General features: G+C 45.2%; 1 protein-coding gene across 1 annotated transcript; it reads right to left on the bottom strand.

Moving 5' to 3' along the window:
* Positions 1 to 14,083: 14,083 nt before the first annotated feature.
* Positions 14,084 to 14,764, bottom strand: LOC145862378 (uncharacterized). The gene has a single exon (XM_082966102.1). It carries the CDS (start codon positions 14,762 to 14,764, stop codon positions 14,084 to 14,086), a length of 681 nt encoding a protein of 226 aa, XP_082822228.1.
* Positions 14,765 to 26,107: the final 11,343 nt, after the last annotated feature.

The following is a 26,107-nucleotide window of genomic DNA, read 5'->3' as shown; positions in this document are numbered from 1 at the left end:
GGATGATGGGCTCGGAGTCCCTCTCCTCGTTAGAGACATCGTGTTGGCGGGACAGGGCATCTGCTTTCTGATTCTTGTATCCTGGGTTGATTGGCTAGAGTGAAGTAGAACCTGTTGAAAAAAAACAGAGCACACCTAGCCTGACGAGCGTTCAACCTTCTGGCTTCTTGAATGGAGACCAAGTTCTTATGGTACATCCAGATAATGAAAGGATGAGGTGCCCCCTCTAACCAGTGTCTCCACCCCTCAAGGGCCCACTTGACTGCCAAGAGCTCCCGATTGCCTACATCGTAGTTGCGATCTGCTGGCAAAAATTGCTTGGAAAGAAAGGCACTTGTGCATTCTCTTGTCCCCCTCGTTCCACTGTGAAAGGACCGCCCCTGCGCCAGTGTCCGAGGCGTTCTCACCTCTCCCACGAGGGACGAGTAGGATCAGGATGAATGAGGATGGGTCCGGAGCTGAAACGTCCCTTGAGCTCCATGAATGTCCTGCCTCAGGGGTCCAGCCAAAATGGGTCTGGGACTTGCGGGTTAGGGCCTTGAGAGGCAATGCCACCTCACAAAAGATCAGTGTAAAAAACCTGTAAAAATTCGTAAATCCGAGGAACTGCTGGACTTGTTTGAGTGCAGCGGGATGGGTCCAGTCAGTGACCACCCTAACCTTAACAGGGTCCATTTGGATGCGAGCAGTAGAGATAACGTGGCCCAGGAAAGAGACTTGGGATACATGGAACTCACTTTTCAATCTTGACGTAGAGTTGACTCTGCAGGAGGCATCTCAGGACTTGGCGGTCACACAGGATGTGTTCCAGAAGGTCTTGGAGAAGATCAGGATGTCGTTGAGGTAAACAAAGATGAACCGATTCAACATATCACTAAGAGTGTCATTGACTGCCAGTGAGTTCGATAATCTGAATGGCATGACTAAATACACTCGGGGTGTTAAAGGCAATTTTCCATTCATCTCCTTCCCTGATTCTCACCAGATTGTAAGCGTTGCAGAGGTCCAGTTTGGTGAAGAATTGGGCCCCCTGGGCTAGATCCAAGGCGGTGGACATCAGGGGTAGGGGTAACGGTTCTTAATCGTGATCCTGTTTAGCCCTCGGTAGTTGATGTAGGGACACAGACCTCCATACTTCTTTCCCACGAAGAAGAAACCTGCTCCAGCTGGGGATGTTGAGGTGCGAATGAAACCTGCCTCCAGCGACTCCCGGATGTAATTGTCCATGACTGCAGCTTCAGGGATCGAGAGGGAGTAAAGACAGCCCCGGCGAGGGGTGGAGCCGGATAGGAGTTATATGACGTAGTCGTATGGACGATAAGGATGGAGGGTGGTGGCTTGACTCTTACTGACGGCCTCCCGGAGGTCGAAGTATTCAGGAGGGAGAGTGGAGAAGTCTTGGTCTTCCATGGATGCAGGGGGATGCGGCGAGGCTCTAGGTGGGGGTCTTAGACATTTAGTCTGGCAGTTCTTACCCGAGTCTAGAAGGTGTCCTGTGGACCAGGAGAGTAGTTGGTTATGTAACGCTAGCCAGGGGTACCCTAGGATTAAGGGGTTCTCGGGAGCCGTGATCAAAAGAAAACTACGAGTCTGAGTGATTCACCCCAACCTGTAGTGGAATAGGCTTGGTCTGATATTCCACCTAGCCGGAGCAAATAAGGCATCCATCGAGGTCTTGAATCTGCAGAGGGATGGGACATTTCACTCAGGGGATTTGTATTTCTCTGGCGAAGTCTTGATCAATGAAGTTCTCTGCGACCCCGGAGTCCATGAAGGGTTGAATCTGGTGCTGATGGTTGTCCCAGTGGAGGGTTGCATGTAGTGACAGACGATGACTGGGTATCCGGGAGGTAACTGCACAGCTTGTCAGGGTCTCCCCTTGTCCTGGTGAGCCCTGGCATTTCCCATCAGCTCTGGGCATGTAGCTCGGAGATGGCTGAGACCTCCGCAGTAGAGGCAGCAGCCTTCGTGCATGCACCTGTCACGCTCATCTGGGCTCAGACGTGTGCGTCTCAGCTGCATGAGCTCCTCAATGCTGGGTTCGGGGGGCTTGGGGTGCTCAGGAAATTGTGATGTGTCAAAAAAGTGCTGTCTCACGCATTCTCAAAGGTGGTTTTCATTCCTGATTGCCAGCGTTATCAGAGACTCGAGGTCCACTCCCAGTTACCGAGAGGCCAGTTCATCCTTGATGGAGTTGGACAACCCCTGGTGGAAAGCGGTGACCATTGCCTCCGTATTCCACCCACTCTTGGCGGCGAGGGTATGGAACTCAATGGCAAAGTCAGCCACTGGTCTGGCCCCTTGGGGGATGTTGAACAGTCGGCTGGCCGCTTCTCATCCGCCTAATGGGTGGTTGAAGACTCGTTGCAGCTCGGCAGTGAAGGCTAATATGGAGCTGCAGGATGGTAGCTGCTGTTCCCACACCGCCGTTTCCCACATCAGGGCCTTCCCCGAGAATAGAGAGATTATATAGGTGATCATGGCCCGATTGGTGTGGAACGAGGAGGGCTGTAGCTCGAACACCAGAGAGAACTGGGTGAGGAAACCCTTGCATCCTCCCGGGTGGCCGTCACACCGCTCGGGGCCTGGGATCTTGGGATTCCGGTGCAGGTTCCCTGGAGGACCTACGGCGACTCCTGTAGCACTGTGTGATGAGACTTGGGCATTGGTTCCTCTTGGGTGGGGTTTGGACTGTGGTTGGAGGGAGTCGGTAAGTGCCCGGAGGGTTTCTATTATCTGGAAGAGTTGTTTTTGCTGCCGCCCCAGCAGCGCTCCTTGGTGTGTTACAACATTCTTGATCTGGGTGATCTCTGCTGGGTCCATGTTGTGAGCTGAAGCTTGTTGTGACAAGAAAGAGAGAGAAGAGACCAGACGAGGAATCAGCGGTTAAGGATAAACATAATACTTTACTGAGACATGGTAACAGAAGGATCACAGTAACACTGGGCAAAAAAAACAAACACTAGTCTCGAAAACTCCCCCAGGAGACAAATGCACACAGCACATAATTCAAGCTTCAGCAAAGGACAACAGAAAACACACCTCTTTTAACAGGGAAATCATAATGAGTAAATAGGACACACCTGAGTGCCGTCAATGTCTCTAGGACGGTCTCTGCCGCCCTCTGGTGACAGGTGGAACCATGCCAGGGTGACTCACTTTTACTTGAGAAATGTTCTATTAAGGTATCTTAATAGATACGTATCTATGATATCATTGTCATGTCCAATATCTTGTTCTATGTTTGAGTGAAACAGAGGTCAAATCTGAAATGTCTCCCAACCCTATTCCCTAGCAATAAAGGGAACAGGCTGACATTTTGGACCAAGCCAGAACCTTGGATAGGCTTTTAGGCTGGCTGCAGTGAGAGAGACGTCACGCTACATGGCTGCTTACTGAAGTGGGAAAGGATAGGGTGTGTGTGTGAGAGTGTTAATATTATTTGCATGTGTGCACTCATGTATGCCCGAAAGGAACTATAGTTAATCGGGTCGTTGATTCAGTATGTTGGCCAATTAATATGATTTAATAATGTCAGCAGTGTGTCTGGAACTCTGACAACCAGAAAGTTTTCATCTGGCGCCCATCACCAACACGCCTATAATCCTCTGGGAGTGTGGTTTGATGCCATGCTCTGAATATTATCACCTGCCTAAGTGGTTCTAACACCACTCTGGGTGTCATTTTCCACACGCAAAACAGCAGTGACCATTGTAAAAACTTCTAGTGTTGTTCCCAGAACTGAACAGGGAACAAAGGTCTATGAATATAAAGTTGATTATCATGTGATGGTTATGTAGATGTTCTACAATCATCATGTATCAAGTGAGTTCTTTTCAGTTGTGGTGTCAACAGGGTGTGTGTGATATGTTATGGTGGGCCAATTGGGACAGATTCTCTGGCAATCAATAGATGACAGGTTTTGTGGCTATCAATGTAAGGATGATCTCTGTCTGGACTTCACTTCAGCTCTCAACAAATCAATAAAACCTCATATACCAAACATTGATTTGCTGCAGCATGAATGACGATGAGTCATGTAATCATTATAGGATTTCGATTCTTGTCTATTCTGTATCTATGATATCTTCCCCATCTCTCTCTCTACATCCCCCCACCTTTCTCTCGCTGTCTCACACACACAGCCTCTTGGTACAGTTTTACTTATTCCCTCAGAGGCTAGAGGGCTGAATTCATTAGCTATTTTTGGAAAGTTGAGCTTGCCAGCCAGCCAGCCTTCTCTCCAAGACATTAGAGAGAACATCAGTCCATTTAGAACCGTTCGCGTGGCATTGGGTGATGGATTGAACAGGATATATAGCCTCTGTAAAAGAGGGAATTCAGAGGGAATATGATTGGAACAGAACAGGTCTACCTCTGTGATGATAGTCTCTTCTTCCTTTAATTTTCCATTTTATTTGTGCTAACTCTGGAGTTCATAACCAAAACACGTCATTTAATTAATGTCATTCTGTTTTCCTTTTTCAATTTATTTTCCGTGACCATCAGCTTTTCCTTGCGTATTCACTGGCAGATAGAAACCTAATGAAAAACAGCTCTATTATGTTTGTCATTAAACTGGGATTCGTCTTGTGTGAATCAATGCTTTCATCAATGCTATGTGTACACAAATTAATTAGAGAAATTATTAGTGACACTATTCCCTTTCCAGTTAGTTTGACAAATGTTATCCATCTTATTTCAGCGTCCAGTTTATCTTAATTTCACGCCAGGTTAGGCTGCTACTAGACTCCAAGAATACAGCTGGCGCTTTGACCACAAAAACAAGACCCAAAGAGTGTCTGTTTCCTGGACAACACAGTGTTTTTAAATCATTCATTAATGGTAGTGTGTGGATCAAGTGACATGCAGTCTTTGTACTATTTATTAGGACATTAGTGTCGGGACCAACAGACCTGAGATCAAATACTATTTGTATTTGCTTTAGCCTGCCTGGAGTGGCAAAGGGGTGGAGTTTTCACATTTGTGACCACTCTATTGGTTCCATTGCTCCAGGCAAGCTCAATCAAGCCAAGCTAAACTATTTGAAATGTTTGAACCCTGGAAGCCAGTATATTTGAATAAAACAGAGTAATAAAATGTGGCCTGGACCTTGTCATTATTCATAACATTCAAGTATCCTGACTCTTCTCACTGCTTATAAACAAGAGAGGATACATGGGACATTTTTGGGCTCGCTATCCTGACCTCAACCGAGGACTTGCTAGTCCAAATAAGGCTGTATTTCTTTCTTTTTCTGTCCTTTCACATTCTCTGTGTCCCCCTTTCTCCTATATCTGTTTCTTTCTATCTCTTCATCTCTCCCTTTTCTGTCTCTATTTCTCTTAATCTCTCTCTTTTTTTCACTGTGTCACTTTCTCTTTCTCTCCCTTTCTCCAGCCCTCGCCTTCCTTCCCTCCACACTGCCAGTTCTTGCCCTTGGGTGAGTCATATGAACATTGAGAGCTGCTCAATTCCAATTCCATTACCCAGTGTGTGTCTGCTTGCGTTCAGGGTGCTCTGTGCTCGATGTCACAATGGCCTCTGCTGATAATCTTGAATGTTCCAATCATAGAGATCCTATGAAATTACTTACCTATTAAATTAGTATTCTAATTCCTAATTCTATGGTTCCAATCACATACTGACTCCTCTCCACATCATCACAGTGATCCTGGAAAATAGACTAACAGGAACAAAACAACCAGAGATACTTTCTGGTCTCATCATCACCATTATTCCTGATGATGTCATTGCCTGGCTAGTTGGCTGGCTCACGTCATTCTCATTATCCCCATGTTCTTTCCTCCAATGTTGCAATTCAAAAACAAACCATAACATCATCAATTTGGTGCATTCTGAAAAATCAGAATTTGTTGTCCTTGCCTCCGATTTCTCAGTATATGTTCAGTAGCTGGGTCTCAGTCTCAGTTGTTTACGTAGCTAGGAACATTGTGAACCAGATAACCTGATCTTGATGAGCCTCATATTCCCATGCCAACCTAACATATACAAGTGAAATGGAGTCTGACACAGCAGGGGTTGGTGGTGGGTGCCAGGCTGGCATTTAAAGGTAGACAAAGGCAGATGGATCGGCAGAGGTGTTGTGCTGATGGTGTACCATGGTGGGCAGCAGCGTTGTTCACATGTGGAGGTGTGTGACTGTGAAATTATTAAGGATAACTATTGGCTTATTGTGTGTGTGTGCGCGTGTGCTCGTGTGTGCATGTTTGTGTGTGTGCCGGTCTTTCTGTGTGCAAGTCTGTGTATGAATTTGATGAACCATAAAGTATAAACCAGTATGTAAATGGTGTTGGAGTCACGTTGTCAGGGTTGCTGTGTTCCCACTGCTTCAGGAGTGACAGCAGAACAAACAAACACACACACACACACACACACACACACACACACACACACACACACACACACACACACACACACACACACACACACACACACACACACACACACACCTGGGGGGCTCTTCTACAGACCTTTATTTATAGATCTCCTTTTCAGTAGTCAATCTTTACGATGACGGGAGAGCAGTGGTGGCAGAAAGCCAGAGAGATGGATAGATTTGGTATCCGACTGGAAGCCCTGTGCCCATTGGAGAAGTTCAGTCGCTTCTGTGCAGGAACACTGTTGTTGTTGTTGTCTGGTCTCGGGACTTATAGGAACTGTCTGTGTGGACTTAAATTAAGATCGGCTGAAACTACACCGGATGATGTGTGTTGTGTTTGTGTGCGTGTGTCTACATCTTTCCATGGAGTCCACCCTTTATTGTTAAGTTAAACAAACCCCCGAATGAGAGCAGCTGTCTGAATGCATATAGTTCTGTATAGTTCTGTATATTCATGTACCAGGTTCAACTGAGAGTCATATGGTGCACCCTCATACTGTAGCAGTATTTCCTAGAGGGCAGAATCTGTGTGTGTGCGTGTGCGTGCGTGTCTGTTTGTGATGTCCCAGGAAGTGGTGATCACTGAGGCAAGTAGCGACGAAGCAGCACGAACCACCAGTGCGTCACACACACCGTGTGCAACCACCCCATTCAGACCTTGGATATTCTGTAAAACCATGTGTGAAAATGCTTTAGACAGGAGACATGATTCCTTTCCCATTTTCATGAACCTTTATTTATCTAGGTTATACTCACTGAGATCAAATGTTTTTAACACCCTGGGTTGACTCCTCCTGCTCAGCATCGTTCTGTTTCTCCAGACATCACATTTTGAAGTTAAGGTCTTGGATAGGGTTAAAACTTGAAGGGCTCTATTCAATCAGGTCTGCTTTAGCTGACATCTGCATAGCGGGTGTTTTGGCAGTGTCGGAGGTGGAACGGCGTTGGAGCCGCTATGCGGGTTCTGCTATCCATGGTTAACGCTTGATCTGATTGAGTCTAGGCTTACGTTTAGGCATTCATTCCGAATGGTTAAGTTAAGGGTTAAGGTTTGGGATAGGGTTAAAATAAAAAATACAGTCTACCACTGGGATTTCTCTAGTGAAGCATGGCATAGTGGCGGATAGAATGAGAGTGCTTTGACAGAAAAGGGCATTTAGGAAAGAGAAGCTATGTCTTTCCTCTTTAGCCTCAAGGTTCCGAGGCTCATTCTCTCCATCCAGTTCAAACCAGGTTAAACAGGTTCAACGAAATAAAGTTCCTGAGGAAACCTCATTATTTACTGAAAAAAAACGTTTCTGGGGAAATTTCAATGTTAAATTATTTTTGCTGTAAAAAATGGTGGCCATGGATTTTTGTTTTTCTTTATAGTGGGATGGATGTTGTCTATGGCGTTGTGTGTCTGTAGAATGGGCTTGTGCGGGTCTATTCTTTCCAGTGGAGAGACTGTTAAGAGCACCAAGGATGCCTTTTTTCTCTAACTTCCTTCCTGTCATTCACTGTTGTGATTCACTTTATTTTGAGAACTCACTAAAGCTCTTGGGATAGATTTGTCTATCCCCTGGCTGGCGAAAGCAAGACAGGAACAATTACAGCTCTAGATGCAAGGTTCACATATTGTAGTTTGCACTCAGAAATAAGCCACTGAACTAGCATAGAGTACATGCTAGTGTGTCCATGTTGTAACAGGTTTTGTGCATACCGTCTACATACATAGCATGACTGCCTGACGCTTCTTACAACAGGTTCTGTCACTGACCCAGCCTCCATGGAAGAACCAGAGAACCTAGATGATCTCCAAGAGGTCATAACACAACATATTTTGTAGCGGGACATATGAGAAGTATATAATTCCAATGATATGGGTAATACTCATATCCAGTGTCTATTTTAGCATATAATTCTTGGTGGGGCAAAAAAAATTGAAAGTGGGATGTATGCCAGCAAAGCCACTACACTAAACAATACATGAATTACACTATAACGGTGACAAACGGTGCCCACAAACTGTTAGGGCCTACATACAGCTGTCCCAACAGCAGAGTCCCGACAGCAGTCCCAACATCTTACCACTGCTACACCTGGCTATCAGCAGAGCCTTGTCTGGCAGCGAACCAGTTCATTCAGCCTCATTTACTGCCTTTAAAAAAAAACATAGCTGATATGGCTGACTTGCTTAAACAAATGTAGTTTCTAATGACAATTGAGATGTACAAACTATGCCATAAGGGGACGACAAGCGGATAAGAGGCAATCCGTAATTTAGATTAAGACCTTAATGAGCAAGCTAGGACGGACGTAGTCAATATAACTATTTGTTTAACACTTTTGAAATGTACAGTGACAGAATTCAGAACATGGGCCATCTTACAGTGTTCTCCCTGTACACCAAGTCAGAACCGTAGTATAAATATAGGGGGCATACTGTATAAGCAGTCAATGAAAGCTCTTACAATATTTGATTATTACATTTCTCTTAAACAAGTTACAGGCTACGTGTGCAACACCAAGTCAGAACAGTAGGTGAAATTAAGAGGGATAAATAGACCAAATTATTAGGGTGAGGCACATGGGCTACTAACATCTTACTAAAAAACGTACACTTAGTATTACTTTCTTAGTCACAGTATACATTTCTCCCTGGCATATTACATAATTTATGCAGCAGCATACAATACATTTTTGGACTCCCCTTATTGTGCTGCGCTCACTTGAACAAGAAGGTGGTGGAGCGGTTCTTCGTGGGCAAATTTTGTCATCAAAGTCTGGCATTCTCTGGATTTATGGTGCTGTCAAAACAACTGGGAACTCAGAAAAAAACAAGGTTGTATCATGATGACATCATTGATCTTCAGGTCGTAGCTCTAGAAAGAGGCCGGATTTATAATTCCAAGTTGGATGACCGTTCAATACTTATTTTCCCAGTCGGAGCTCGTTTATTCCCAACTTCCCAGTTGTCTTGAACTCATTGAAGTCAAGTTTTCGCAGTTCTGAGTTAACAGTTATTTTGAGCGTGGCACAAATCATTTTTCATTGACCGCATGGCTAGGCTGAAACACCTGCATTTTGGAACTGCCTTACTCAAGAAAACAAAAAAAGAGTCCATGTTTGTACGCGGCTTTAACTCAATGATATATATTTTGTACATTGTTTGCAAACTGATATGTGACACATATTAATGCCAAAATAACATGCAAAACAGGCAAAGCCCCCCAAATTGTTTTTGTTATATTTTTTTGTTGCTAAAAATGTTAACATTGGGTGTGTGTATAGTGGGAACATGTGGGTCTGAGCAAGTGTGATGTAATTCATGTTTGTTGAAATGTATATGTAAATGTTAAGTTGTCTTTTATTTTTCTCTATGTACGTTTTTGTTTATTGCCCCCCCAAAAGTTAAATAAAATATTACAAAAAAGGAAAGGGAGAGGGAGTGAGAGAGGAAGAGTGGGAGAGAGGGATAGTAAACTGAAAGACAAGCCATCAGGAACGGAGGTAAACAATTATGTCTGTGTGGGTTGAAGGAGTGGGGGGAAACGTCGGCAATGATAGAAGAGTTGGTTACAGCATAAGCACATACAGTATAGGCTAATACAATGCTGTGTTTTGGTTGAGGTAGAGGGGAGTAGAAACCATGATGACTGAGTGTAATGTCTGTATTTCACATTCCTCAGTTTCACACCAGAGGATTCCTCTAAAATATTCAAGAGGAGAGTGGATACACTGTAGAGCACAGAATGTTCTGGCCAGTGGAGCTTAGTAGGTCGTTAATAGGGGTATCTCGAATGTCTGTGAGTGTTAAATAAGACAGTAATGCTCAAAAGAACATCACCTAAAACATTTCCAAGGAGGCAGTTATTCTTCAAATACAGTGCAGCCTTATTCTAAAATTGATCACATGTTCTCATCAATCTACACACAACACCTCATAATGACAAAGCAAAAACATTTTTTTTCACAAAAATAAAATAAAAATAAAAATCACAAGGAATGCCCACACGCATTTCTATATTACTTTCCTTTTCTTTCAACCCAATAACTAAAAGGTGTACAGCCAGGTACAAACGTGAAATAACTTGACAAGGAATGCCCACACGCACTCTTAGTGATGACATCATCAAAGGGGAAAGGTCACGGTCAATGCCAATAATAACCATGTAATTATTTCTATAGTGTCCACACTATAACACTTCTCCCCCCTCAATTTAAATCCCCCCCGTAAGGAAAACATAAGGTTAACAAGTAAACCACATCAGTGTTTTCTTTTCTTTACTACACCACACTGTAGAACTTCTGCTGGTGTTACTGTAAATGTAAACAAACAACAACAAAAAATGACAGTCTTTATTTCTTTTCAACTAGGTCTGCTGCTCCAAACAAACACTAACACCACGAGTCTCTCAGTCTCAACTACAGAGTTAGTCTTTCAGGAGGCTTGTGACTACGCTGTGATCTGCGCAGTACTCCTGGTGTGCTACGAGACACAGGTAAGGCGTGTCCCAGTGGACCTGGGTCTGAGGGCACAGGAGCGCGTTGGGTGTTTGTGAGAGAATGTCCATCACCCTCTGCTGGAACCACTGAATGCCCTTGTTCCTCAGATGCTGTTTCCTGTGGGGTTTCAACTTGTATACTACCACCCACAGCTGTTCCGTCTGAAAAGATGGTCTTGTCTTTGTCATAGCGCAGGCGGAGATGGTCCTGGTGTCTGCGCATGACTCGCCCATCAGTCAGTTTGACCACAAAGGAGATGGGACCACTCTGACTCAGAATGATACCTGGCAACCAGCGTTGGCTGCTTGTGAAGTTGCGGATGTAGACAGTGTCATTGGGTTTTAACTGTCTCTCCCTCGCGTGGTGGTCATGTCTCTCTTTTTGTTTCTCCTGCTTCCATTCCACTCGTGCTCTGATGTTCGGACGCAGTAGATCCAGGTGAGCTTTTGGCTTTCTGCCCATTAACATCACCGCTGGAGCCTGTCCTGTTGTTGTTTGTGGCGTGATGCGGTACTGGAACAAGAACCGAGAGAGCTTAGTTGTGATGGTTCCCCCAGTCATCCTTTCGTGTCTGCACAGCCCGCTCCGCTAAGCCGTTTGAGGCCGGGTGAAACGGGGCGCTGCGGACATGGCGGATCCCGTTTCTCCGCATGAATTCTTGGAACAAGTCACAGGTAAATGTTGTTGCGTTGTCGGACACCAGAGAGTCAGGCAGACCATGGGTTGCAAACACCTGCCGAAGCTTTTCGATGGTTGTGGTCGCTGTGATGTTGCTCATGATGTGCGCCTCCAGCCACTTGGAGTGTGCGTCCACCATGACAAGGAACATGTGACCCATGAAAGGGCCTGCAAAGTCTATGTGCAGCCTGGACCATGGGCGGTCAGGCCACTCCCACAGATGTAGGGGCGCGGGCGGCGCCATCCTCTGGTTGATCGGGCACTCAGAACATGATTTAACTTTGTCTTCTACCTCCTGATCCATGTTAGGCCACCAGATGTAAGATCTGGCTAAACTTTTCATCCGGGAGGCACCCGGGTGAGCCTCATGGACCTCATCCATGACTTGTGCACGGCCAGGGGGTGGAACAACCACTCTGGACCCCCAGAGTATGCAACCATCCTGCACACTCAGCTCAGTTTTGCGCTTTGCATAAGGTCTTAGTCCATCATCCTCTATGACAGGAGTCCAACCCTGCATCAGGAATCTTTTCACTTGGGACAGGATAGGATCCCGGTCTGTCCACTGTTTGATCTGTTTGGCATTCACAGGTGAGTTTGACAATCTCTCCATTAGGAAAATTGTCTCGGGAGGCACCACAGTTGTGGCAGGCATCTCTGGTAGCGGGAGATGGCTGAGCGCGTCTGCGTTTGCATTGTCCTTCCCCGCTCTATACACTATCGTGTACTGGTAAGCTGACAGTGTCAGGGCCCAGCGCTGTAACCTTGCTGAAGCCATGGGCGGAATGCATCTTGATTCACTAAAAAGGCTCATCAGTGGTTTGTGGTCAGTGCATATGGTGAAATGACGACCGTAGAGGTACTGATGGAAGCGTTTCACAGCAAAGACTATGGCCAGACCTTCCTTGTCTAACTGTGAATAACCCTTCTCAGCACTCGTCAGCATACGTGATGTGAATCTAATGGGTCTCTCTGACCCGTCCTCCATCTGATGAGAGAGTACTGCCCCGACGCCATAGGGTGAGGCGTTACATGACAGGATGATCTCTTTGTCTTGGTCAAAATGAACCAGAAGTTGTGCTGATTGTAGTAGTGCTTTCACTTCCTTGAAAGCTTTCTCTTGTGCTGGCCCCCACTTCCATTTACAGTCTTTGTGGAGCAGCTGATAAAGTGGAGCCAACACTCTTGACAGCTCAGGGAGGAACTTACCATAGTAGTTCACCATGCCCAGGAACGACCTGAGCTCTGACCCATTCTTGGGGTTTGGAGCATCCTTGATTGCCCTGACTTTGTCCTCCACAGGACACAGACCCTGCTCTGTGATCTTGTGACCTAGGTATGTCACACTCTGTGCTTGGAATGTGCACTTGCTATGCTTCAGGCGCAGCCCTGCCTCAGAGAATCTCTTTAACACCTGGTCCAGATGGTGGAGGTGCTCCTCCTCCGTCTCCCCTGTAACCAGGATGTCATCCAGGTACACTGCTACATGAGGGATCCCCTGCAGCAGATTGTCCATTGTCCTCTGGAAAATGGCTGGGCTGGACGCCACTCCGAAAACAAAGCGGTTGTACCTGAACAAGCCTTTGTGCGTGTTCACTGTGACATACTCTTTTGAGTCCTCGTCCAGGAGGAGCTGTTGGTAGGCGTGACTCATGTCAAGCTTTGAGAACATCTTGCCTCCTGCCAGTGTCGCGAACAAGTCCTCCACCCGCGGCAGCGGGTAAGCGTCTAGCTTAGAGGCCCTGTTGATGGTGAGTTTGTAGTCCCCACATATACGCACCGTGCCGTCACTTTTCAGAACGGGAACGATAGGAGCTGCCCAGCGGGAGAACTGAATGGGAGTAATGACGTTTGCTTCCTGCAGCCGCTCCAACTCATCTTCCACTTTCTTTTTCATGGCGTAAGGCACTGTCCTGGGCTTGAAAAAGCGAGGCTCGGCCTGAGGATCCACGAACAGCTTAACTGCAGTGCCCTGCAGTGTGCCCTCTGGGTACTTTTGAATGACATCCTCAGTCACTCGGGTGTGTTTTATCTCACCCCAGTTCAGTTGTATTTTGTTTAGCCAGTCACGCCCTTGTAAACTAGGCCCATTCCCTTTCACCATCAAGAGCCGTGCTCTTGCTTCCTGGCTGTTGTATGCAATATCCACCTCTAGAGCCCCCAGCAATGGTATGGTCTCCCCGGTGTACGTACGCAGTCTGATCCCTGCCGGTGTGAGGGCAGAAACCTGAAGTCTTGAGCCCCATTTTTGTTTGTAGGTCTCCTCACTTATGACAGAGGCAGAGGCCCCCGTGTCAACCTCCATCCTCATCTGCTTTCCATCTACCTCCACTGTAGCATAGATAGGCTCTGCGTGCGGCTCCCTCACATTAAACATGTTGTAGGAACAATGCTCTTCCTCCTCCTCTGTGCTCTCTAGGTGGTGCGCTGCTGACTGAGGCTTTGGTGCTGTGAACTTGCCCAGCCCAGTCCGCCCACCCTCTGGCTTGCTCCTAGGACCCCTGCATTTTTTTGCTAAATGTCCCTTTTTGTTGCAATTGTAACAGACAGTCTCCATGAACAGTTGTTACCAGAATGTGTCCCTCCACATCTGAAACATTCCACTGCTTTTCCCCTTTTTCCTGCCACCTCTTTTGTCACCTGATGCACTGCACAACTTTCACTGTTGGCCTTTTGAATATTTTTCACATTACTAGCGGCCATCTCCATCACTTGAGATAGTTCCAATGCTCTCTTGAAAGTCAGTGTTGCTTCCCCCAGCAACCGGCGCTGTATGCTGTCCTCATTAATGCCACAGACTAATCTGTCACGGAGCATGTCCTCTAACATAGCCCCAAACTCACAATGTTCAGAGAGTTCACGTAATTCAGCAACAAAGTTAGCAACAGACTGACCTGGTTTCCGAACATGGCAGTTAAACTTGAACCTCTGGACAATCACTGAAGGCGTTGGATTGTGGTGAGTCTGAACGAGAGCAACTAGATCCCCAAAAGGAATTTCTCCCGGTCTCCGTGGTGTAGCCAAATTCCTCATTAGCTTGTAGGTTTTAGCCCCACACACACTCAAGAGAATAGAGCGCTGTTTAGCCTCATCTGTGATTCCATTTGCCAAGAAAAAGTGGCCCAACCTTTCCACATATTCCGTCCAGTCCTCGTTCTCTTCCACAAACTCAGTGATAGTCCCAAACATTGCCATTATAACGGCAACTTGTCCTTGATCCTCGTTAGCGATTTTCACTTGCTGCTGATTGTCCCGTTGGCGTTTCCGTCCAGCGGCACCTGCTCTCCATCGCTCATTAAGCTAGCTAGCTAACTGACTACCTCCACTGTTTCTTAGCTAGCTAGCACCTCGCCCTGTACAAGTTGATAAAGTTTTATCCTCGTTGCCAAAAAGGTGTAGTAACTTGACAAGGAATGCCCACACGCATTTCTATATTACTTTCCTTTACTTTCAACCCAATAACTAAAAGGTGTACAGCCAGGTACAAACGGTACAAATATAGCAGAACTATATAGCCCACTCAACCGGTGGTAGAATCACATTGCACAGAACTCACTCTTAGTGATGACATCATCAAAGGGGAAAGGTCACGGTCAATGCCAATAATAACCATGTAATTATTTATATAGTGTCCACACTATAACACACATTAACATAATTATTTAGACCCTTTACTCAGTACTTTGTTAAAGCACATTTGGCAGCGATTACATCCTTGAGTCTTCTTGGGTATGACGCTACAAGCTTGGCACACCTGTATTTGGGGAGTTTCTATTCCTCCTGGCAGATCCTCTCAATCCTCTCAAGATCCTCTCAAGCTCTGTCAGGTTGGATGGGGAGCGTTGCTGCACAGCTATTTTTAGGTCTCTCCAGAGATGTTCGATCGGGTTCAAGTCCGGGCTCTGGCTGGGCCACTCAAGGACATCCACAGACTGTCTTGGCTGTCTTGGCTGTGTGCTTAGGGTCATTGTCCGGTTGGAAGGTGAACCTTTGCCCCAGTCTGAGGTCCTGAGTGCTCTGGAACAGGTGTTCATTAAGGATCTCTCTGTACTTTGCTCCATTCATCTTTTCCTCAACCCTGACAATCCACTGAAAAACATCCCCACAGCATGATGCTGCCACCACCATGCTTCACCGTAGGGATGATGCCAGGTTTCCTCCAGATGTGATGCTTTTTTTCTCCAAAGAGTTCAGTCTTGGTTTCATAAGACCAGAGAATCTTGCTTCTCATGGTCTGAGAGTCTTCATGTGCATTTTGGCAAACTCCAAGCACGCCGTCATGTCTTTTACTAAGGAGTGTCTTCTGTCTGGCCACTCTACCATAAAGGCCTGATTGGTGGAGTGCTGCAGAGATGGTTGTCCTTCTGGAAGGTTCTCCCATCTCCACAGAGGAACTCTAGAGCTCTATCAGATTGACCATTGGGTTCTTAGTCACCTCCCTGATCAATGCCCTTCTCCCCTGATTGCTCAGTTTGGCCGGCAGCCAGCTCTAGGAAGAGACTCGGCGGTTCCAAAAGTCCCTTAGGTGCCTTTTGGTAAACTCCACACGGCCTGTCATGTGCCTTTTACTGAGGAGTGGCTTCCATCTGGCCACTCTACCATAAAGGCCTGATTGGTGGAGTGCTGCAGAGATTGTTGTCCTTCTGGAAGGTTCTCCCTCTCTCTTAAACCAAGATTTAACTTTTTGGCCTAAATGCCAAGCGTCACGTCTGGAGGAAACCTGGCACAATCCCCACGGTGAAGCATGGTGGTGGCAGCATCATGCTGTGGGGATGTTTTTCAGCGGCAGGGACTTTGAGACTAGACAAGATCAAGGGAAAGATGAACGGAGCCAAGTACAGAGGGATCCTTGATGAAAACCTGCTCTAGAGCGCTCAGGACCTCAGACTGGAGTTAAGGTTCACCTTCCAACAGGACAACGGCCCTAAGCACACAGCCAAGACAACGCAGGAGTGGCTTCGGGACAAGTCTCTGGTTGTCCTAGAGTGGCCCAGCCAGAGCCCGGAATTGAACCCAATCGAACATCTCTGGAGAGACCTGAAAATACCAGTGTAGCGATGCTCCCCATCCAACCTGACAGAGCTTGAGAGGATCTGCAGAGAAGAATGGGAGAAACTCCCCAAATACCGGTGTGCCAAGCTTGTAGCGTCATACCCATAAAGACTCTAGGATGTAATCGCTGCCAAAGGTGCTTCAACAAAGTCCTGAGTAAAGAGTCTGAATACTTATGTAAGCGTGTTATCTAATCCATTTTAGAATAAGGTTGTAACGTGACAAAATGTGGAAAAAGTCAAGGGGTCGGAATACTTTCCGAATGCACTGCATGTATAGTCTAAAGTGTATGTGTGTCTCTCTGTTGGAGAGAGAGAGAGCTTTAACAGAAGCTGGGTGCATGAGAAACAAAGTGCATCGTGGGAACATAGATTTTTTAGCATTGCCAGCTCTGGAACCTTCCATCTCCCATGGCAACCTTTCCCTTGGGCCCTCAGCACTGAGAGACCTGCTTCCCAGAGGTCATCATAGAAATGTATAATGTAAATAGAATAACCAGAACCAACAACAACAACAGGTTCTCAACTCAAGTCACTTTGGATAGACCAAATGTATTTTGCTGAACAGTACTTCACTGCTGTTTCATGCTGATTTCCCACAGATTCATTATCTGACTGGCAAGTCTTTCCCCTCTGATTCTAGTTCTAGCTTTCAGCCCCCCCCCCCCCCCCCCCCCCCCCTTCCTCCGCCCCACCACACACAAACACGCACACTCCTCTCTCTCTCTCTCTCTCTCTCTCTCTCTCTCTCTCTCTCTCTCTCTCTCTCTCTCTCTCTCTCTCTCTCTCTCTCTCTCTCTCTCTCTCTCTCTCTGCCAGGGTTGCTCCATCACTGTCACCACACAGCATCATAGTTTGATCCCCGTGGCCTTGCAGATAGTCAGGCCTCTCTCTGAGGAGTGTAGGGCCACAAGGTTGTGTTCTCTTTACCGTACATTCAACACACACACTAAGCACCCCGACAGTGCCAGAACACACACACATTCTCAGAACATTGTGCCCTCAATGGTGACCCGCTTAGCTACATTGTCTGTAAGTGAGTGGTCAACCGAGAAGAACGTACACAAAGAGGGTCTGTGTGTGTGTGTGTGTGTGTGTGTGTGTGTGTGTGTGTGTGTGTGTGTGTGTGTGTGTGTGTGTGTGTGTGTGTGTGTGTGTGTGTGTGTGTGTGTCTGTGCACGTGTCTGTGCACGTGTACGTGTGTAAACAAAGCAGGTCGCCTAGCTTCATGTGTCTGTATGGATTTGGCAGGAGTTCAGCATCTAAACATATGGGTGGGTGCTGTAAAAGCTCCTCTGACAATAGTTGTCCATGATTAGGCCACCATTGTTATGGCTGCCTACACTGTTATTATCCATAGGCTGATGTGCATTATGGTGCAGATATAAGCTGTCACGGAGCACTGATATAGGGAAAGGCTTGTCGTTAATGATATAGTTCAGTATTGGGGCAGGGAAAGCTAAACATTAGAGTGGTGGAATGGAGAGCTAACTTTTGCTAATATATTTATAGTGTTTTCAATTAACTTTCAATTTGCCCTGAAGTGAACGTTCACTAATGTGCTTTGAAAGTCTTACAGGTGTGATTCTGAATAGAACACTGCTCTACCACTCCTCAGACTCATCCATCACTCTGGGGAAGATTATCTCTCTCTTGGGACCAAGAGGGTACACAGAGTACATGGAGGTAGAGCTATCATTAGCAAGTGAAGACTCTGCTACACACACGCACACACGCACGCACACACACACACACGCACGCACGCACGCACACACACACACACAACCCCCAGGGGAGTGGGAGCTTAGGTAGTATATTCAACTAGCTGGTTCACCTTAAACAGTAGCCAATGGTGCTTCAATGGGATTTTTCAATCACTTGACTGATCTCTATGTCTGCAGGTGTTCAGACATGCTGTGGGTTTTGCATTGTGAACATTTGGCAGGCACGCTGTGTTTGTGATGGAAACGTTAACAAACAAACACATACTTGCATCCTAGCCAACTCATCCCCAGGTTGTTAAGGGTCCGAGTCTGCCCCCACCCACTTCTGTCCCTTTGTCTTTGTTCTGTCTTCAGTCCACCGCTTTGCCTAGCAAGTGAGATGAATTAAAGGGTCAAAATAAAACTTATCAGAAACTGTTACTCTACTCAAGATGTCCGACATTACCATTGATCACATTACATCCATTATGACAATGTAATGGTTTGGTTTGTCTTTACCAGTCATGATCAGTTATGTCTTTCATATAACAGTGTTATGACAAGACACTCCAGAGATCCTATAGAATACACCCTGTGGTAATATATCCATAGGGGTCTCTCTCTCTAGAGATACCGTTTGAACAGTTAAGCTCTACCCTCTCTCTGGTTGAAGATCGAATCTACTTCTAACGCACCTCATTAATCTCTATTCAGATCATCCAGGAGCAGGTCGGGAGGTCCAACAACAGCTGCATTACTCTCCCTCTCTTTATTCCTGACTCTTTAACTCTGTCACTCGTTCTCTTCTTTCTCTAACTCCCTCCCCCTCCCTATCATTATCTTCTTACCTCTCTCGTCTCCCTTCCCTTCTCCCTCCCCCTCCCTATCATTATCTTACCTTTCTCGTCTCTCTTCCCTTCTCCCTCCCCCTCCCTATCATTATCTTCTTACCTCTCTCGTCTCTCTTCCCTTCTCCCTTCCTCACAAACTGAATATTTCTCTTTCATTCCCACCATTCTATCCCTCTTGCTATCTCTCTCCCTCCTTTTCTCTCCTGCTTTGATGTCATACCCCAACTTTCTCTGAGGAGTCAGGATGTAGAAATGTTGAGCTCTCAGATTAGCTTCTGCTCTCCTGGCTGCGTTGAGGATTCAGGAGCAGGGCTGCAGGCTTTGTCATAGTACAGCTACACTATGAGGTAGCTAGTTTATTCCCATTTGTGACACTGGGAATATACTGTGGTACTTAATGTTACAAGACAAACAGCCTCATTGTTTGTCAACTATTTGTATCAGATGAAACATAATGGCACAGCATCCCTGCTGTTGTCCTTATGTATGCTTCTAAATGAGTTTTACTAAATATTTGTCTCTTTTGTAAACACTCACTGACTGACTGACTGACTGTACTGTACAGCTTATCCTCAACCTGCCTGTAATGAATAACCGAACAACATGTGTCAATACTGTACTTTAGCATTTCAGTTCAGGTCAGGACCATCACGGATATTGCTATCGAGGCTGTCAGTCAATGGAGTAAATAACTCCTTATTATAGTGCTGTGGTACAGTATACAGTCTGGAAGGAGATGCGAGAGATTGTCTGATATACAGTTGAAGTCGGAAGTTTACATACACTTAGGTTAGAGTAATTAAAACTCGTTTTTCAACCACTCCACAAATGTCTTGTTAACAAACTATAGTTTTGTCAAGTCGGTTAAGACATCTACTGTGTACATGACACAAGTCATTTTTCCAACAATTGGTCAGAAGTTTACATACACTAAATTGACTGTGCCTTTAAACAGCTTGAAAAATCCCGAAAATGATGTCATGGCTTTAGAAGCTTCCGATAGGCTAATTGACATAATTTCAGTCAATTGGAGGTGTACCTGTGGATGTATTTCAAGGCCGACCTTCAAACTCAGTGCCTTGACATCATGGGAAGATCAAAAGAAATCAGCCAAGACCTCAGAAAAAAATGGTAGACCTCCACAAGTCTGGTTCATCCTTGGGAGCAATTTCCAAATGCCTGAAGGTACCACGTTCATCTGTACAAACAATAGTACGCAAGTATAAACACCATGGGACCACGCAACAGTAAGTCGCTCTGGATAAGAGTGTCTGCTAAATGACGTAAATGTAAATGTAATACCGCTCAGGAAGGAGACGCGTTCTGTCTCCTAGAGATGAACGTACTTTGGTGCGAAAAGTGCAAATCAATCCCAGAACAACAGCAAAGGACCTTGTGAAGATGCTGGAGGAAACAGGTACAAAAGTATCTATATCCACAGTAAAACGAGTCCTATATCGACATAACCTGAAAGGCCGCTCGGCAAGGAAGAAGCCACTGCTCCAAAACCGCCATAAAAAAGCCAGACTACAGTTTGCAACTGCACATGGGGACAAAGATCATACTTTTTGGAGAAATGTCTCTGGTCTGATGAAACAAAAATAGAACTGTTTGGCCAAAATTACCATTGTTATGTTTGGAGGAAAAAGGGGGGGGCTTGCAAGCCGAAGAACACCATCCCAACCGTGAAGCACAGGGGTGGCAGCATCATGTTGTGGGGGTGCTTTGCTGCAGGAGGGACTGGTGCACTTCACAAAATAGATGGCATCATGAGGGAGGAAAATGATGTGGATATATTGAAGCAACATCTCAAGACATCAGTCAGGAAGTTAAAGTTTGGTTGCAAATGGGTCTTCCAAATGGACAATGACCCCAAGCATACTTCCAAAGTTGTGGTAAAATGGCTTAAGGAAAAACAAAGTCAAGGTATTGGAGTGGCCATCACAAAGCCCTGACCTCAATCCTATAGAAAAGTTGTGGGCAGAACTGAAAAAGCGTGTGCAAGTAAGGAGGCCTACAAACCTGACTCAGTTACACCAGCTCTGTCACCCAACTTATTGTGGGAAGCTTGTGGAAGGTTCCCCAAAACGTTTGACGCAAGTTAAACAATTTAAAGGCAATGCTACCAAATACCTATTGAGTGTATGTAAACTTCTGACCCACTGGGAATGTGATGAAAGAAATAAAAGCTGAAATAAATCCTTCTCTCTACTATTATTCGGACATTTCACATTCTTAAAAAAAGTGGTGATCCTAACTGACCTAAGACAGGGAATTTTTGCTAGGATTAAATGTCAGGAATTGTGAAAAACTGAGTTTAAATGTATTTGCCTAAGGTGTATGTAAACTTCCGACTTCAACTGTAATTAGCTAAGGTAGTATACTGTTAATGCTTTTGTTTGTTAGTGTTATTTCTCTTGGTTGGGGATTGTTTTCGCGTTAATCTTAAACAGGAAGTGTAAGAGGGACAGGAAGTAAGCCTCAGAGGATGTGGTCGCACGATTTGACGCATCACCCCACACCTCTGAGTCATTGGTGTGTCGTACCACCAGTGTGCACTGAATCAATCCAGCGTACAACCTCTGTGCATCAAGCAGGTTTCCAGAAAACCACTGCTTACCCAACAACAATCGACCAAAATAATGGTGTCTATTACATTTCAGAGTGCTGTCTGTGCAAATATGGCTAGACATACTGCACAGTGTTTGTGTGTGTATGTGTGTTTTTGTGACAAATGGAGTGTAGAGGACTTGTTGCCACTAGCATTGGGCTAGATGAATTCCCAGAATTTATTCTGGGAATTAATCTAAGTAGAAAAGTGTTAAGATGTTTTGAGCTGTTTACGGCTTTTCATTCATTCGAGCAGTGGTTCACAAAGTTTTTATAGTCCCATACCCCTTCAAACATTCAACCTGTTGTTTTTTGCCGTCATTGTAAGCCTGCCACACACACACTATACGATACCTTTATTACAGTTTTTTTATAACAGTTTTTTCCAATTGCTAACACACTAAAATGACATGCACAGCACAATTATTTAAACTGACACACAGAGAGCAAAACCTCTTCTGAAGTCTCCAAAAGTCTAAACCCATTTTCTGCTTTACACACATTTTGCAATTCAAAATGGCACTTTTTAAATGCACTACACACGGTTCTCTGCATAAGACACAACAATCTGACATAAAGTCACATGTTTGCCATTTCAAAACACTGCCATTCAAAATGACACTACATGAGCTAATTGGGCAATACATGTGCCACCTGGCCAAACACCTCAATGGTTAATTGTTACCACTTCAATCAGCAAGTAAGCACTATGAAAAGACCACAAGTGAGCACCTTTTGTTTTACAACAACAATGGAAGCCGTTGCAGAAAGAGGAAGAGGAAGAGGGAGGGTGAGAATGAGAGGGGGAGGAAGAGTGAGAGGTAGGGGTAGAGCTGGTAGAGGAGTTCATGGCCAAAGAAGACAACAACTTTGAAATGAAATCAGAGCAACCTTAGTTCATCATGTCATCAACCATGGGCTGACAATGCGAGAGGCTGGACAGAGAGTGCAGCCCAACTTGAGCCGTTTTACTGTCGCCTGTGTCATCCGGACATTTAGACTGGAGTACAGGTATGTAACCAAAATTTCTTTCACACTATGTAGTACATATCAGTTGGGTGACACCTGTTTACTTCATGAATGGCTGATGTCATACACTAACTGCACACATTTTTTACTCTACTGTGGGGGAAATATCTTTAGGCTGCATTGTCCAAGCCCTATATTTTTGTTTTTCTAAAGGACTGAGAGACGCAACCATGGTGGAGGAAGGGGCCAAATGTTCACCGGGGTACAGGAAGCTGCCATTGTTAACTTGGTTTTGGAATATAATGAAATCAGATTACGAGAAATTCAAAGCCACATCATCCAAGACAACACCATATTCAACAACATTCAACGAGTCAGTCTGTCCACATTGGCTCGCATTCTCAAGCGAAACCAAATCAGAATGAAACAACTTTATAAGGTGCCGTTTGAGAGAAACTCTCAAAGAAACAAAGAGGTCAGACGAGCATATGTGGATGTAAGTACAATATTGACTGCAGTACACTACACGCAACATTGTTTCCCAGTGTACTGGATAACACCATATTGATTGCTTTTGTTCTTTGTTTTCAGGGAGTACTGGAAATGGATGCTCATGCAATCCCACATGAGTTCATCTTTATAGATGAGGCTGGGTTCAACCTAGCAAAGACCAGAAGAAGGGGGAGAAACGTCATTGGCCACAGAGCCATTATAGATGTTCCTGGCTAACGTGGTGGGAACATCACAATGTGCCCTGCCATCTCCAATACGCATGGTGTCCTCCACCGTCATGCCAACCTTGGACCATACAACACAGCCCATATTCTCACATTTCTGGACAGATTCCACAACATTCTCACACCACCAGAGTGTATGAATGATGCAGACCATCAAAGAACCCGGTACGTTGTAGTATGGGACAACGTGAGCTTTCATCGTGCAGCCCCAGTCCAAAACTGGCTTGCTGACCACCCACCATTTCTCGTGCAATACCTCCCACCATACTCACCATTTCTGAACCCCATAGAAGAGTTCTTTTCGGCATGGCGGTGGAAGGTACACGACCGGCAGCCCTTTGTGCGCATGCCTCTTGTGCAGGCTATGGAAGAGGCATGTGATGAGATTGATGTGGGTGCGATTCAGGGATGGATTAGGCACTCAAGGCTTCTTCCCTCGATGTCTGGCAAGGAAAGATATTGCGTGTGATGTGGACGAGGCGTTGTGGCCAGACCCAGCTGTGCAGCAAGATGCTGCCTAATTATTTTTCTTGCCTCTTTTTTTTTCTCTATATTTTTTCTGCACATTTTTCTGCAATTTTCTTTTTCAGTTTACTGTTTTTTTGTGAGCATATTTTTGTTCAGTCCAATGTAAATATATCTGTTGTGCATATGTTGCACTGACTTGTTTGGTGAAAATAAAAAATAAAATGTTTCAACAGCATGTGTGTGTATCTGCAAATATTTCTGTGCATCTGAAGAATTTTCTACAATTTGAACCATTTTAGTATTATGGCAAAGCATACTAAAGATGAGAGTACTTTTCATTATGCCCAACAGTGTGTAGTTGGTTAGACAAAAATCTGGTAATATGAATGAAGTGTGTGCCATTTCGTGCAAATGTTTGATTTTGATAATGCTATATGTAGTTTTGGTTGCTGTGCTTCATTTTGCAGGATATATGAGGTATTTTGCAGTTTGGGTGTGTGGTTTTGTGAATTGTGTTAAGTATTTTGATAAAACCAGCCTAGTTTGCAAAATTGTGTTTTAGCAATTGGGAAAAACTGTAAACATAAGAATGAGTTTTTATCACAACCCGGCTCGTGGGAAGTGACAAAGCACTCTTATAGGACCAGGATACAAATAAACAAGCTCTTATTTGTACCTTTATTTAACTAGGCAAGTCAGTTAAGAACAAATTCTTATTTTCAATGACAGCCTGGGAACAGTGGGTTAACTGCCTTGTTCAGGGGCAGAACAACAGATTTGTACCTTGTCAGCTGAGGGATTTGAACTTGCAACCTTTCAGTTACTAGTCCAATGCTCTAACCACTAGGCTACGCTGCCACCCCCTTATTTAGCCATCTTATATATGAAACCTTATTTGTTCATCAAAAATGGTGAATAACTCACCACAGGTTAATGAGAAGGGTATGCTTGAAAGGATGCACATAACTCTGCAATGTTGGGTTGTATTGGAGAGAGTCTCAGTCTTAAATCATTTTCCACACACAGTCTGTGCCTGTATTTAGTTTTCATGCTAGTGAGGGCCGAGAATCCACTCTCACATAGGTACGTGGTTGCAAAGGGCATCAGTGTCTTAACAGCGGGATTTGCCAAGGCAAGAAACTCTGAGGTCAGACATATCCAGAAATCGGCAGTGACTTCTGATTAAATGACATTTTCACAGAATCGCTTGTCGCAATTTCGATGAGGCTCTCTTGTTCAGATATCGGTAAGTGGACTGGAGGCAGGGCATGAAAGGGATAACGAATCCAGTTGTTTGTGTCATCCGTTTCGGGAAAGTACCTGCGTAATTGCACACCCAACTCACTCAGGTGCTTCGCTATATAACATTTGACATTGTCCGTAAGCTTGAGTTCATTTGCACAAACAAATCATACAATGATGGAAAGACCTGTGTGTTGTCCTTGTTAATGCAGACAGAGAAGAGCTCCAACTTCTTAATCATAGCCTCAATTTTGTCCCGCACATTGAATATAGTTGCAGAGAGTCCCTGTAATCCTAGATTCAGATCATTCAGGTGAGAAAAAACATCACCCAGATAGGCCAGTCGTGTGAGAAACTCGTCATCATGCAAGCGGTCAGACAAGTGAAAATTATGGTCGGTAAAGAAAACTTTAAGCTCGTCTCTCAATTAAAAAAATGTGTCAATACTTTGCCCCTTGATAACCAGCGCACTTCTCTATGTTGTAAAAGTGTTACATGGTCGCTGCCTATATCATTGCATAATACAGAAAATACACCAGGGTTCAGGGGCCTTGCTTTAACAAAGTTAACCATTTTCACTGTAGTGTCCAAAACGTCTTTCAAGCTGTCAGGCATTCCCTTGGCAGCAAGAGCCTCTCGGTGGATGCTGCAGTGTACCCAAGTGGCGCCACTGCTTGCACGTGCGTTACCACTCCACTATGTCTCCCTGGCATGGCTTTTGCGCCATCAGTACAGATACCAACACATCTTGACCACCAAAGTCCATTTGATGTCACAAAGCTGTCCAGTACTTTAAAAACATCCTCTCATGTCCTGGTTTCCAGTGGTTTGCAGAAGAGGATGTCTTCCTTGATTGACCCCCCATAACCGTAACGGACATATACCAGGAGCTGTGCCAGGCCCGCCA

Source organism: Salmo salar, chromosome 20, assembly GCF_965601325.2.
Source record: "Salmo salar chromosome 20, fSalSal1, whole genome shotgun sequence".
Lineage (NCBI taxonomy): Eukaryota > Metazoa > Chordata > Actinopteri > Salmoniformes > Salmonidae > Salmo > Salmo salar.
This window is presented reverse-complemented; position numbering and strand designations above follow the sequence as displayed.